Genomic DNA, 16,006 nt, shown 5'->3' on the forward strand with positions numbered 1-16,006 from the left:
TAGCTTCAGTGGTTCTTTGGAAGTCAAAGTAAAACTTCTGCATGTAGCTCAAGTCTAGAGTAAGAGGGCAATTTAATTAATAAATCAGTCAAGGCCTAACAGACCAAAAGAAGTGCTTGGCAACACAAGCAAAATTACACAGTATAATGTCAACAATCCATGGACTTTGAAAACAGTTTCCCTGAAACTTTGTTTTTTATATACAAATGATAAACTTTAGTTAGTGTGTATTTACTGAGCGTTCTCATCGATAACAAGTCTATTTTGCTTACTGGAATTTAAACAAACTGGGAGCAAAACAGCATGACATTTCAAAGCACAAGTTCTCTTAAATCAAATTTAAAGATGCACACTTGAATCTTTTTTCTTAATAAAAAGCTTTACACAAAGACAATAATTGTACTTCTAATAAATGTTTAAAATCATGTACACAAGACTCCAGTTACATCAGTAGTCTAATAAATGTAGATTTATGCTGAATGGAGTGGGTCACCTTATGATGGACACCATTTTCAAGATCACATGACCAAGTCAAATACTAACTTTATCTTAGTAATCTCCTGTTATTGAATACTTTCACTCATGGAATAAAAATCTTGGTTGACAGCACATTTCTACAACAGCAATTATATCTGAAAAACTTTACTTTTGTGTAATGCTGCATCCACACAACTAGGTGTCAGTATAAAAACATGACTGCCATTGTGACCAAGCGCAGATAAATTGCACCCTTAAAAGACAAACATATTACACATTCCTATAAAATAAATGTTTATTCATAGTCCACAAAGAGAACAGTTACCTTTTGAAGGGAATCTCTCACTCTCAGACCTCTCCATAATGCCTGGATGTATACAACAGATTTTCTAAACCTCAGGAAGTGAGTACGCTGTTTTCTGGCAATCAGAGTTTCCCTCCATCTTTTTTGAATGACTTGGACACTGTGCTGGACTGCTAGAAATCTTGGAAGGGATGACAAATTGTCATGTTGTGACTCCTTGTGACACAAAATCATATAGGCGAAGAATAAAACATCCTTTATTTGTTACCTTGCACGTTGGCGTCTTGCTTGAATACATCGTCTAATTGTTGCAAAAGCAGCTTGTTTTAAGGTGTAGTTTCGTCTAGCTAGGCTTCCTCGGAACCAGGACTGAATTTTCAGGGCAGCCTGTGTTTGCAAGGCATGTCGCTTTGTTCGATAAGCCCGAAATGCTGTCTGCAGTTAACCAGAGACAAACCAAACATGAAAATCTAATATACAAACAAATATATAAATCCAATAATATCTCAAATAGAAACAAAACTGTACGAGGAGATTAAAAAAAAACTTGAACAGAAGCAGGGTTTCTGCAAGTCCAGGGTAATGGGTTCAGGGAAAAATTTCAGAGAAAAACTAACAAAAATTAAACTGCAAGCAGCGATGAAAGGTCCCTCGCACCCAGGGCCTTAGGAAAACAGTGAATAGTGGGTCATTTTGACGTGCCACACTTCCTGTTGCCAACAGGTGGTGCTTTGACTATTACTGAATATTGCCATGTAGATGTCTTTAGGCCAGGACTATTATCAAATGTTAAGTTTGGAGCGTGTTTCTTGCATGTTTGGTACTTCATGGCATACTGAAATATGTTTCTGCGAGTGAATTACAGTGTAAAGCATGCCATTTCCTATTGCCCGCAGGTGGCACTATGACTGTAACTAAATATTGGTATGTAGATGCCTTCAGGCCAGGACTCTTATCAAACGTGTAGTTTGGGGCAGATCAGACATTGTATGCCTGAGTTACAACAACTTCCTGTTTCATGGCGAAACATTGAATTTTGTCAGGCGGCCACGGACACACCCTTTAGCAAAAACTCTAGATCTTTGCAATTTAACACTGCAAAGGCCTTCAGATTAGACTGACCAAATATGATGTTTATCTGATTAAAGCTCTAGGAGGAGTTCATTAAAGTACAATGTCTGGAAATTCTGCAGAGAAAAAAAAAATAATCAAAATCTCTCACTTCCTTTTGGGTTTTCAGATTTTGCACCCAGGGGCTTTTTTGTAGGTATTGGGCTATTACATGTGTCTACTGAATTTCATAGTTGTAAGTGAATTGTAGTAGCCTGACTACGTCAGACTTCCTACTTCCGCTCAATTTCATTTCGCTTCTGTACTCAGTCTGATACAGCGTCAGAGCTTTCTGTTTGCCACCGGTCTGGAAACAGCCGGGCCAATCAACGAACAGAGGGCGGGCTGAGAGCCGTGACGTAGATGCTAAGCGCCGAGTTTTACATTGTAGGTTAGAGAAATCGAAAACCGAAACGACCGCGGAAATGGGAAACGAGACACAGGATGCAAACTTCGGGATGCATTAACTTCGCATAATCTGCAAAAGTCGTTTACAGCCATGTTCACTCCGGTATTTCGCTCGCATCATCATGTGTTTACAACAGGTTTACAGTGGAAGTTCAATCATAGATTTGAGTTCGATGCATGATGTCTGTGCTTCGATGCGGCTGTACAGGCGCATAACATACGTCATAACTAAACGTATCTGACTGGCTTACGGGTAACCAATGATTTTAAACTTCAGACAAGCGCCCCTTAGCGAGAGAGAAAACACTTCTCTATTATGCCATTCCAGACTCTGTCTACGAAGCAAAGTGAAGTAGCAGAGTCTGGTATTACCAGGCTAGAATTGTAGCGCAAAGGGCGCTTAATCGAAATATTGTAGGTGGCACTATTGAGCCATTTTGCCACACCTAATATCAGTCAGTCGTCACAAGTTTGAGCATGTTTAGGCCCTCAAAAATGCATTTCATTTCAGAGAAGAAGAATAATTGACTGAGCAATTACAATAGGGTCCTCACACCATCAGTGCTCGGGCCCCAAGTATAAGGTTGTTACATGCTTACTTGTATCACAACAGTAGACCTTCGCAGCTGAAGAAACTGCGCACGGTCTCTCTGGCAAAGACGGAAACCTCTGTAATGTTTCTGTATAACCAAAACAGATTCCTTGAGTTGCTGAAACCTGCGTCTCTCAATCATCCCTCGATAATGAGCCTGTTTGAGGGCAAGAAAGTAAAAGCCTTCTGATCACTTCTGTTGGATTTCCAAAGTGAATCAAGTTGAAATAAATGACAAAACTACAAATACATCTGAAGAATACAACTTCATAGTGATTACCTGAATTGTGATGGCACTTGCCCTCAATCTCTGAAATCTTCTGTACTCAATGTGTCCACGTACTCTGGCTTGGAGGATCTTTACATTTTGGAGAGTCTTCAGGTAACTGCACCTCTGTTCCATTGTTGCCCTATGAGCTCTGTAACGCTTTTGGAGTATAACCGCTGCAGCCTGCAATCTGCAGTATCGTCTCTGGGCCACAAACATTCTGTAATGAGCTTGCAATTTTAGGACACTTGAGCGAAGCGTTACGTAGTGCTTGCGGTGCATGTGCATGCGCATCAAAGACTGAATCTTGATTGCAGCTCGTATTCTTTTTGCAAGCCTCCTTGCCAGCATTCCACGCAAGGCAGATTGCAAAGTAAGTGTAGCTTGCTTAAGAGCAACAAAACCATTCTGATCTTTCTGGACCAGTTTACGTGATTTGTACCACTTCTGGATAAGCGTTGCACTTGCTTGAATCCTAGCATGCTGAACTCTGGCGCAATGGCCTCTGTATGCAGACTGAATCACAATTGCTGCAGACTTTGCTTTAATGAAATGCTGTCTTTGGACAGACATCCTGAGGTAGGACTGAATGGTTCTTGCAGCCTTAGTCCGTCTGGCTAGTTCTCTCCCTTTCATCCCTCTGAAAGACTTCTGCAGGCATACAGCAGCACTCCTCACCAGCTGGTATCTTTTCACATGCTCGCCTCGAAGTTTCAAAGCTCTATACCTCTGCTGGAGAACCATGGCTGCCCAGCGTTGTCTCTTAAAAGCTGACCTTTGCTGGTACATGCGGAAACTAGCCTGTATGATGATAGATGCCTTTTGCTTTTCTGCTAAATGTCTCCTGAGAGAGTGTCCTCGAAAAGCTGCTTGAATGACTACAGCGGAATATCTCAAACGCAGATAGTTCTCCCGATCTGCTCTAGCCTGGATGTATGACCTGTAATGGCTCTGGACAATGATAGCGGACAACCTCATGGCCCGGTACTTAACCATTTCTTTGTGTCTTCTAAAATAAGACTGAATCAAAACTGCTGCTTGATGCTGTAGTAGTAGTTTCCTCCGAACTTTAAGACCTCTATAACATGCTTGCAGAACAAGTGCACCTTGACGCATTTCAAGAAAATTCTTTCTCTGTTGTTTTGCTGCATTTACGGCACGATATCTTTGCTGAATGGCAATGGCAGCGCATTTCATTGCTAAATACCTCTTACGAGAACTGTAAGCTCTGAAAGCTGCCTGAACTGTGGTGGCAGCCTGATGCAATTGCTTCAAAGTCTGTCTGGACTTCATGCCACGATAGGCTGCTTGCAGAATCAAAGCAGCATTCTTCTGTTCCTGTAGTGCTGCCATCTCCTGCCTCATCATTTTGTTAGCTCTGAAATGTTGCTGAACAGTACAGACTGCCCAACGAAGTCGCTGGAAGCGCAACTTGAAGAGGTGCTTTCTCACATGAGACTGAATGATAGTTGCAGCTTCGTGCTCTCTCCGGATCCGTCGCCGGACCTGCATTCCCCTGAAAGTTGCCTGGATTGCAACAGCAGCTTGGCGTTTAGCAAAATAATCTCTCCGAACATGTCTTGCTATCAAAATAGATCGATAGCGTTGTTGACAGAATTCTACAGCTCTTTGGATGGACAAAAAGTGTTTCCTTTGTTTGTAGGTAAGGTACTTCCTCTGAATGACTGTGGCAGCAAAATGCATTCTAGCGATATCACGCCGTGCACGATTTCCTCTGTAAATAGCCTGAATTGTTGTCACGCTACGTTGCAGCTTTAAAAAGTTCTCTCTTGCCTCCTTTCTCAGTAAATGTGACCTGTACTGCCTCTGTATGACCAATGAAGCCAGTTTCATAGCTTGGAATGGCACTCTAGTTCTGTACATTTTGTACATTGCCTGAATCACAGTGGCCGCTTTATGCTTTCTATCGATTTCTTTCCGTAGTCTCATCCCTCGGTACACAGACTGCAAAGTGATGGCAGCTGCTTGCAAGGAGCAATACCTTTTACGTTGTTGCCTTGCACTTACAATTGCTCTGTACTGTTGCTGAATACAGATGGTGGCATTTCTGAGGGCAAGATAATCGCGGCGTTGCTTGTATGCTCTATATGTCTTCTGGATAATTTGAGCAGATTTGTGCCTTTCTACAATCTCCTTTCTTACCATCATTCCACGGAAAGCTGACTGGATACATATGGCAGCTGTTTTTATGGCTCCATATTGCTTCATGACAGCATTTTTAGTCATCATTGCCTTGAATCGCAGCTGTAGAACTGATGCCGCCCACTGTTGTCTCTGGTACTTTTTGAGTTGGGAATGTCCACGGAAATGTGCCTGAATAACTGTTGCAGCTTGGTGCGATTTTCGTAAGTAGTTGCGAACTTTCATTCCCCTGAATGCTGACTGAATAACTACAGCAGCATTTTTCATTTGCAAGTAAGTAGCTTGAATGCATTTGCCAACTCTGTAAGCTCTGTATTGCTGCTGTATGATGACAGCTGCGCACTTTGCAGCAACAAAGGCGATGCGTACTTTATGCATTCGGAATTGAGCTTGAATAATAGTGGCGGCTTGATGCTCTCGTCTCAGATTTTGCCTCGCTTTGGTCCCCCGGTATATGGCCTGTAGAGTTATAGTCACCTGCCTCAAATGAACGTAATGGCTTCTTTGCAACCGTCCATATACAAAAGCCCGATAACGTTGCTGAATGACAATAGCAGCACGTTTTTGAGCTAAAAACTGTTGGCGGCAACTATGCGCTCTTATCAGAGACTGAATCAAAGTTGCTGCTTCGTTTTTTTTCAGCAGTTCTTGTCTTACTCTCCTGCCCCGACAAGCACTCTGTAGCACAATGGCTGCTCTTTTCATTTCAGTGTATTCCACGTACACTGTCTGTCCATCTCTGAAGGCTCTGTACTGTCTTTGAATGACTATGACGGCCCGTTTCATTTCCAAAAACCGTGTCTGTGCCACATATTTACGATAGTTTGACTGAATGATTTTGGCAAATCTGTGGAGTTGACTGATCTTCTTCCGCTCAGCTCGTCCTCGCCAAAATGCTTGAATTGTAACTGTAGCAGATTTAAGAGCCATATACTCTTGTCGTACCTTTTCTCCAAATACTTTAGCTTTGTATCTCTGTTGCAGAACAATGGCTGCTCTTTTCAAACACAAAAAGTGCCTTTGAGCTATAAACCGCCTGAAAGCAGTTTGAATCAGAAGTGCAGCTTGCTGCCGTTGAGCCACAGATCTACGGACCTTCCATCCACGGAAAGCTGCTTGCAGAGCCAGAACTGCCAATTTAATCTCAAAAAACCTCTTCTGATCTGCTTTCCTTTGCATGCAAGCTCGAAACCACCTTTGAATCAAGACTGCATTTTGCTTCATTTTAGATATCTGTTGTCTGACAAGGTAGGCCCTGAATGCACTCTGAATGACAATTGAAGCATTGTGTCTTTTCTTTAAAGTCTGAAACTTGCATCTTTGCAGGTGACCTCGAAACCATGCTTGAACACAGACTGCTTTCCTTTTCATATCCAGGTACTGGGTTTTACAACGCTGCATTTTGTACCATGCTTGAATGCGCAAGGCTGCGGTGTTTTTTTCCAGAACTCTTTTTGTATGCCACTTCCGGAAAGCTGCTTGGATCACACAGGCGGCATGGTTTTTCTTTTGAAGACTTTGAACCCTCCAAGCTTTGTATGTTTTCTATGTGAAGACAAGAAAATGCTAATTAAAATTAGCCATCTAGATGTATTACAATAATTGTAGAATATATTAATAATATAATGTAATCTATCACTAGGTGGAAACAGTACTGGAGCAAAAGTTCCTAGACATAATCCTGAACATACCTGAATTACAGTTGCAGCTGCGTTTTGAAGAGCAAAATATCTCTCTTTTTTCAGCACTCTCAATTTTTTTCGAGCACTGTATCCTCTCCAGAATGTTTGGATCTTGATGGCTGCCTTATTCTGGCGTAACATTCTTCTCCTCAAGATGAAAGTCCGCACAAGGGCTTGGATTTTAGTGGCAGCCAGGTTCTTTTGCTGTGTATGCAGATCATACTCAACATAAGACAAAATCTAAGCATATCAAAGTTCCAGGCAGCTTGACATGGTAGAAAAATGACACTCTTACTCGAGTAAGCTCAATGTCCTTCTGTAGCTTGTATCTCCGCCACGCACCCTGGATGACTCGGGCTGCTCTCGTTTCATTGCGGAGATCCAAAAGACGGGCACAAAGGAAGGAGAGGTAACATGTGACAACCTGGGGAAAAAGAAATTAGTAAATCAGTTGCATTAAATATACACAGGGGGTGGAAAGAGTACTGAAAAAACACACTCAAGTAAAAGTACCATTACTTTTCAAAAAAAGTGTACAAGTAGAGTAAACTGTGTACACAGATTTAAAAATGTGGAAAACGGTGTACATACTATAATTCACATTATCTTTTGTTGTTTGTCAGAAAGAATATCTAACATCCAACAGTTTTAATTGACTGCCAACTTTTTAGAATACATCAAAACATTTTCAGTAAACTCATCACCATTTAAATCACACTGAATGGAAAAAAATAGATTGAAAAATCAGTTGTAAGGCCTTAATAAACATTGCACTGCAGAACATTTGCAACATTAGCTCGCGCAAAGAATACAAAAACCTTTAGGAACTCTTATGTAGGCCTATCGCGATAGTCAACATATCAACTCATCACACAATATATCAGGGTTCCGACACATTTTCCATTTCAAAATTCCATACTTTTCCAGACTCAAATTTCCAGACCTCTTTCCAAACGATTTTCTGCCATTGGTAAGCCTCGGTCTCCTTTTCTATGTTTTCTCTGCTTCATGTTTGTAGTAGGGGTCTTACAGTCTTTTAGTGATTTTTAAATCAGTGTTTGATTATTGAAATAAAGTTTTGTATTTAGTATTCACGTCTAGGCCCTTCTCTTCTTAAAACTACGTTCCTGTGTGACTTCTGTTGGGGATTAATCTACAAGTACTAATATATTCCCTGTTTAAAAGGGTAGTGGGCTTTGTTTCCCTTTCTGACCATACAACTCGCTACATAGGCGTAAATATTTAATTTGTTTAACATTCTAATAATTCGACACATTTACTTCATAGACATCCTTCTCTGATTTATCCATTCTGTTCTGTTGTCAGTATTTGTTGGTATCAAAGCATTTCTATAGAGTAGCCTACGAGTACGAGTAGCCTACACAAGCGCAGTATCAGTTTCCGTAATATTTTAGAAATTCATAAGTTTATAAACATCTGCAAAGTAAAAAGAGGTGTAAAAGGTGATGTGTTGGGGGGGTCTGGGGGCATCCTCCCCCAGGAGAAGATTTTTGTGATTTTAACATGTAAATGAAGCATTCTGGTGCACTCTGACAAGAAAATAAATGGGAAAACCAACATTTGCTTCAAGTAAAAAAAATAAAAATAAATAAAAATAATAATAAATTATTGACAGTAGGGCTGAGAATTGACACAAATTTCACAATTGAATGCGATTTTGATTCAGAAGCTTGCTTGATTTTGAAAAATTTGATTTTGAAAATTTGATTTTGATTTGATTACCTTCAATTCAATATTGATTCATTTGGGGCCTATCAGGTAAATGGCAAATTTCCTCAAAGAAAAAAAAAAATCTCTCAACTAATGCTGTAAATTATACAAGGAACCACAGCTGGTACATCATTATAATATTAGGTTAAAACTGATTTGCAAGCTACTTTCATATAGGCTAAATTACACATAAGGAAGTTTATATAAATTTTTAATGACAATTATTATTTTTCTACTTTTTTTTTTTTTTAGGCTTAAACACTTAAATGGTGGCTGTCATGAAACAGATTTATACTACATTTAATATCGAAGCACATGTTAAGTACAAATACAATGAATATGCAATAGCCTATAGTGCATATATTTAGCAAAATGCTCCTCTTGAAGTTCATTTTTGTAGCTGAATAATGAGTTTTTGGCCATTGAACGGCTTTTCTGAGGTAGGCTAAATGTGATAGTTTTACATGCTGCTTTATTGATGCCTTTCTGCAGTTGAAACAATGATTGATCGATTGCATGTGATACAGATTTCAGTAAGTTGTACTTTATCTTTCAACATACCTTCGGATGTTCAATCATGTTTATTTTGTGCTGTAACTAGTAAAGCAGAAGAGATGGTCGGTTCACTAGCGCTACAGCGATCTATCATGCCACAGAGCACCAAGAAAGATCACGACTCACTCCAGTCTATGGGAAAGTAGCCCATTTTCGATTCTTGTGAGAATCCTGAGACACGCACTCGCCCTGAAAAAAACCTCTTCGGATCTACACGATTCACATAAATTATGTATTTTGATTCAAAAGAGCTAATTTCGCTGTAAAGTGTCTAGTTTGCAGGTATAATAAATTAGAAAACTGAATAGAGACAATAGTGTGGAAACACAAATATTTTTCCATACTCTGATTTCTTTTTTCCATACTTTTCCAGACCTGGAAATTACTCAAATCAAATTCCATACTTTTCCAAACCGCGTAGGAACCCTGATATATGGACATGACCTTGATAATATTCAGGGACGCGATATACTACCCATTACGTTTACACAAAAATGAATTTCAAGTTAAATGAAGTTCTTTAACTTTTAAAAAACACATCTAGAAAAATAGATTTAGCAGTAGATATGGCCTGAGACATCTGTGCCTTTGTTCATATGGACATCTGACTGCTAAGTAGGGTTTATGTTTTTCAGCAGTGTGTAAGCACCCCTTTACTGAGAAAAGAAGTTCAGGGAAAAATCTGTACATGGAAAATCTCCATAAAAATGCCTTTTGTACATTTGCAAGTGTGTTTTCCCATTTGTTATTTTGCACTTCGTTAGCAAATGTTTATTTATTATTTATTCAACAGTATTATTATTTAACATTTCAATTTCAGTGTCTAAATATTCTTAAGAGTTTAGATCACTGTTATTTGAAAACAATGATGTGTAGGCCTACTTGCATTTTTATGCTATTATATTATGATAATATATTCAGCATTATATTCATTCATAAAATGGTCTTTAAAATAACAATATAGGCTAGCCTATATACAGATCATTTATCAAGAAGAAATCGAAATATATCGTAACGTTTCCTCAAAGATGTTGATATCTTAATTGAATTTATGCTTGAAGGATGAGCTTCCACAGCAGCCATGATTAACCGCAGTTGGCGCCATCTACTGCTGTGGTTTATATGTGCGATTTGACTCCTGTCAAAGACTGATTACTCACTCCCTGTTCAATGACATTGATGAATAAATATAGAATTAAAACAAGCACGTAACAACCACAAAAGGATGGAAAATAGCGGAGTAAAAGTACAGATACATCACTTGTACCCTAACGTGGACAGTAGAGCTGCATGATTAATCGTTGAAAGATTACGATCTCGAATCAAACACTAGTACGATCACAGCGAACACATTCAAATCTGCATTGGCACTGCCGCTGATTTCTATAGCCACGTTTCCACCGCAGGAACTTTCCCCAGGAACTAGGGACTTTGGGGTGGTACTCCGTGTTTCGACCGCAGGAACCAGGGTCTAAATGAAGTTCCGGGTAAAAATTTAACCCCTCAAAAAGTCACTGCTCGCAAGGTAGGACTTTTTCAAAGTTCAGGAACTTTGAGGGGTGGGACTTGGGCACTGAACATGTTGATTGGTTGAGCTTCAACCACCATTTTTAAAAGTCTGTTGTGGTGCGTGCAGTAAGAGTTGTTTGCTATTCGAATTAACAATGGAGTTTAAAAAATACGACCGATGGACTGACTTCAGGCTTTATTAAGCTTATATGCGGAGGACAAAATCCAGCAGGAACTGGAAAGTTGCGCATAGTCTTACGTCACAGGTCTAATCTTCTGTTACTTTAGACTGAAATGGAAACAGTTTTGGGCAGTTTTGGTGGGTTTCCTGGTCATTTCGGTGGAAATGAGGCTCATTTTAAATCGTGATTCTCAACTTATCCAGAATCATGCAGTTCTAATGGACAGGACAGATAAAATGTTTTTACCTTTTCATTTGGGATAGTGTTGGACATATCCTCAGGATTTATCATAGCAGGCACCCCTCCAAGATAAGACACAGCGGTGTTCACCAAATGAAAGTTGCTTCTCTCATTCTCAAGTAGCTCTCTGTAGTCCACTGACAGGGATTCTGGACCCAAGGCAAAAAACAAACAGTTCTAAGACATTTACAGTTATAAATATTGTAGGAATGGTTCATCACACACAAAAAAAAAAAAAATTACCAGTTTGTGTTGTGGGCAAATTTTCAAAAGAGCAGTCTGAGTCACTCGAGGAGTTATTGAGCTCCACTCTGCCGCGATGGCCACATTCTATGGTCTGCGTTGTTCTCTGTTGTATCTCCTCTGCAGGAAGATGACCAGGATGGTAATGATGAATGAGGTAGCACAGGATACGACCATCTGAGAATGACACCGTGAAGTTTTCAGCCTGCAAAATTAATGGAGAGATATTGTTCAAAGAAGGATCCTTTGCAGGTTATCATACAAACGTATTAAGGAGATTTCTCTGCAATATCTGACAAAATCAGGCATGAAAACGGGTCAGGGGTGAAAAAGGTGAGAAGGATATTACCCCTCTAGGGGGGTCCAGGGGCATGCTCCCCCGTAAGAAAAATTTAAATATTCCATACTTTAAAGCATCGATCTGATGCATTTTGAGATGCTTTTTTTGCCAACCTGGGGAGAGCTGGAGAAACTTAACTTCAGCCATGAGTCAAAAATTATTATGGCCTCCTTACTAAGTATTATGAAGGGGGATCGAGGGAATCTTTATTGGTGTCGATTTTCAGTCTCTTTTTAATGATAGGCTTTACGCATCTGTCAATCATCCCCACTTGCTATTTGGGGGAAAAACCTAGCGCTATGATTGGTCGAACTCTTCTTCTTTTGCTGTTGCTTGATTTGAGGACTGCGCGTGCACAGAGGCGTCACCAGGTTTTTGCGTAGTTTAGAGTGACAAATCGTACCAGCATACTTTGAAGTCAAAATGCGTATCCGCTCTGCAAATTGCGTACAGGTTGGCAGGTCTGCTTATTGATAGAACGGTGGACCACTTTACCTTCTGCCTTGTCAGTCCCCTCACCTCTAAATCTACCTCCTCAAAAACGGTAGCGTTAGCTAATAATTTTCCACCAAAGCTTTAGCTAGCTGGCTAACGTTGCGTTCTCTCCTGCTGTGTTCAATGACTCAATTCATCAAGCTGTAGCTAACGTTAGCTAAGTCTATGTCAACAGAGCTCCTTTGTAACTTAACTTAGATATACCAGAAAATATTAAAATTATTGAAACCATCCAGGGCCGGATTGGGACTCATTTTCAGCCCTGCAGTTTCATGCCTTAGACCGGCCCACTTTAATTTACGACTGACAATATTAAAATAATGTAATTAAAACCTCAGTATATAAGTCTGCAATAGTGCACTGTTCTCTACAGCCTTGTAATTAATTGTATTTTTCAAAAATATCTTTAAATACCCATGATAGTACAAATGATAGTACAAAAAAATGCTAAAATTTGATATAAAGTTATTTTTATAGTTATAATAATGATTTTATAATGTGAACCATTGATTAATTCTCTAGCCATCTAGTGGGTGCAGTTTATGTTATTTTATTTTTAATTTAATTAAGTGTTTGCTTTCCAGTAGATGGCAGTAATCCTCCACTAAACCCAGGCACATTTTTCATGTCTATCACTATGAATGAAATTTAGAAAAATGTAGATCTTTATTAAAGTGAATTTAACATAAAATTTTGCTATTTTATATAAATGTATATACTTAAATTATTACAAATTGGGGCAAATAAATAAAACAAAATACCATAAATCCTACAAAATTGCACAACTTTACAGTAAAATATTAAAGTAGGCTATTACGTTTGTTTTTAAAAAAAGTTACACAATCACATTTTACTCTCTGGTTAAGCTAGTTGGACAGAAAAATGAATATTGTTGGCCAATGTGTAATAGCATTGCAAGCAACATAACATAAGTGATAGGCCCTATATTTTATTATTTGTCCACTATTATTATGATACGAGTAAGCTGCATACATGCCTTTATCTTTTGCATGTTTCCCCTCTTCCTTTTTATTTATTTACGTTACTTAATCGGCCTCCGGTGGCTTAGACCTTTTGCCTTACCATAATTTAACGTTGATTTAGAACTTGTCCCGCTGTCCCTACAGACGTCACCTCATCCCTTCTTCTCGTATACTTTTGAGTGAGTTGTCTTCTCCGGGCACACACTCCGAGTCCCTCCCGACCAGGTTAATTTACCCACCGAGTGACATGATATCATTGACGTTGCGTGCAAATGAGCGGTAAAAACCCGATTGCGCATTTGTTTGTTTGTTTTTTCTTGCACGGGTGCCCCGTGTTGCCCTGGGCCGTCCAGGCCTAAATCTGTCACTGAATGGTTTTTAGGAAAAAGTTAGGCTACTCAGCTTAGTACATTTGACCGCGTCCACAGTTTCTAGAGCATCCATATTTCAACCCAGTGCCATGACAACACCGGCCCTTGCGGCCAAATAAACAGACCGGCCCACCGGGAATTCTCCCGGTGCTCCCGATTAGCCAATCCGGGCCTGAAACCATCACTCACCAAATTCAGTCAGGTAAATCGCCGAGGCCAGGCATGCTTTCAGCTTCTGATGGTGGTCTGCAGTGGTGATGCAAGGCCCTTCGCGTTAATATTTACATGCACTCGCGCTCCCTTCTGGCACGCGCACCTGTTCGCAGTTCACTGAATATGAATACCCCCCCCCTCCCAAAAAAATTTTCTCATCGAATCTACACGATTCGCCTCACCTATTTGGTTTCAAAACGGCGAATTTCGCCAAAAGGTAAGGAATTTTCATGCCTGCAAAATATGTGTTTGGAACAACATACCAGTGAATACATGAGCAAACTATTTCTTTAATGTGACTCACCTTTAAATTGTAGAACTCAGAAACAGCGTTGACCCAGTCTAGAAGAAGCGTCACCTTCTGGCTGGGATGTTCAAATGCTTGTCTCGCTTTCATTCTTGTCACTGCAACACCTTTGTTAGCCATTATTGAAGCCAGTTTCTGTTTTGTTCTCCAGGTTTTCCTGAGGAAACTGATTTCCTCTTTGAGCTGACTCTCATCAAGTAGCACTTCCACCTATGACAAAAGAAGTTTCGTCATATTTAAAGAATTACACATTAAACGCACATAATATCAGAAGATAAACATGAGTATCAGTCATCCTAATTATTTTTTTTTCCAAAAACTAGTGCTGGACAATATGGTATACAGCCCTGGCCGATACCTGGAAGGCAAATATGATTTTCCATAGGAGGTTTAGGGTCTTTTCCCGGTGTCCATCCACAATGTCTCTGGAGTCAATGTTTGCTCCTTCAAGAAAATAAAGACAAATTCAGAGTGCTTTTCTCTTCAGATTATGAATCGTTTCATTAGGAATTGCTAGATATTTATCATCAAGAAACAATGCTCACTCACCATGCTCATCTTTAAGGTCAACACCTTTGTCTTTCAGAACCTGCAGTGCAACATCAACATTGTGCACTTTCTGCAGGCGGCTAATAGCAGGTATCCGCAGCTTTCTAGATAAAGTCCAGTCCAGAGTGAAGAGCTCCATTACCCGCCTGAAAATTAATAAAGAAATATTAAGTGGAAATATATATAACATGGGAAATTGGAGGCTTTTAAAAATGCCAAATCCAAACATTGGAATGGATCACAACAGCCATAACATTTTATTATGATGTATGAACAATAAACATGCAAAAATGAAATTTTTCAAATCAAACATACACCAAACGAATGCCACATCTCAAGTCAACAGCAAGATTCTTCACTGCAAAGTTGAACTCATCCAGAGGGGTCTGAACATGAGATACTGCTAGGCCCAAGTGGCCGAGGTGACGTGACAAAATGCCTTCGCCACTGAGGAAGTCTCGTGAGAACGCCAATAGCAGATCTCTGCTCGACTATAGGGGGAAAAAAAAAAAAAAAAAAATTCAGCATGATCATATCCTTGTTTAATATTGGCCAAACAACATTTCATTCAAATGTCCAATTAATCTTTAATATTTGGCCACTTCTTTACAATAGAAATGCTACAGTTCCAGAAATGCTGATATTATTTGAGGAATTGTGACAGCCTTACACTAATCATCTTATAATGAATGTCTTGAGTATGAATTATCATATGCAGTAAAAGACAGAACAATAAATTGCAAGCACTGTAAAAGGTTTTTGCCACAAACTCAACTCAGTCATGCTGATATCGCAAGACAGCTTTTCACCTAGACAAGAAAAATCGTAAAATCCACCCACCTTAAATTCAGCATCCATGCAGAACAAACAAGGATCGTGTTCAATCAGTCTGGACTCTTTGGCTTTATCCAGAAAGCAGACCAGCAGTAATAGTTTCTTTAGAGTGAAGCGAGACAGCGCCTCCTCATGGCCTGATGAGTGGGGGAAAAAATTATTGTCATTACAGACAGACTCTTCACAATAATAATAATAATAATAATAATAATAATAATAATAATAACAACAACATAGAAAAAAAAAATAGTTCACAAAAAAAGTAATCAAATTAAATTACCATCTCTGTACAAATTGGGCACTTTAGAGTGCCTGAATTCAGCGGCTATGTCTGGGTTCCACAGCAGACGTCCAAGAATAAACATGGCCAATCCCATGACATCACTGTTGCTTTCAAGTGATATTAGCTCTCCATAGATTGTCTGAAACAAGGAATGGACAAAAGATGTG

At 39.5% G+C, this 16,006-nt stretch overlaps 1 protein-coding gene across 2 annotated transcripts in view; it reads right to left on the reverse strand.

Moving 5' to 3' along the window:
* Nucleotides 1–16,006, reverse strand: part of aspm (assembly factor for spindle microtubules) — a 47,282-nt gene that overhangs the window by 24,724 nt on the left and 6,552 nt on the right. For both annotated transcript variants that reach the window (XM_048182885.1, XM_048182884.1), the window contains exons 9-22: nucleotides 15,837–15,978; nucleotides 15,563–15,693; nucleotides 15,038–15,213; nucleotides 14,723–14,868; nucleotides 14,532–14,617; nucleotides 14,171–14,383; nucleotides 11,465–11,669; nucleotides 11,228–11,370; nucleotides 7,300–7,428; nucleotides 7,014–7,208; nucleotides 3,172–6,867; nucleotides 2,899–3,048; nucleotides 1,050–1,216; nucleotides 803–962 (exon numbers count right to left, since the gene is read on the reverse strand). In XM_048182885.1, coding sequence (XP_048038842.1) covers nucleotides 803–962; nucleotides 1,050–1,216; nucleotides 2,899–3,048; nucleotides 3,172–6,867; nucleotides 7,014–7,208; nucleotides 7,300–7,428; nucleotides 11,228–11,370; nucleotides 11,465–11,669; nucleotides 14,171–14,383; nucleotides 14,532–14,617; nucleotides 14,723–14,868; nucleotides 15,038–15,213; nucleotides 15,563–15,693; nucleotides 15,837–15,978 — 5,739 coding nt within the window. The remainder of the gene's footprint in view (nucleotides 1–802; nucleotides 963–1,049; nucleotides 1,217–2,898; nucleotides 3,049–3,171; nucleotides 6,868–7,013; nucleotides 7,209–7,299; nucleotides 7,429–11,227; nucleotides 11,371–11,464; nucleotides 11,670–14,170; nucleotides 14,384–14,531; nucleotides 14,618–14,722; nucleotides 14,869–15,037; nucleotides 15,214–15,562; nucleotides 15,694–15,836; nucleotides 15,979–16,006) is intronic.

The sequence above is a fragment of the Megalobrama amblycephala genome, linkage group LG2 (assembly GCF_018812025.1).
Source record: "Megalobrama amblycephala isolate DHTTF-2021 linkage group LG2, ASM1881202v1, whole genome shotgun sequence".
NCBI lineage: Eukaryota > Metazoa > Chordata > Actinopteri > Cypriniformes > Xenocyprididae > Megalobrama > Megalobrama amblycephala.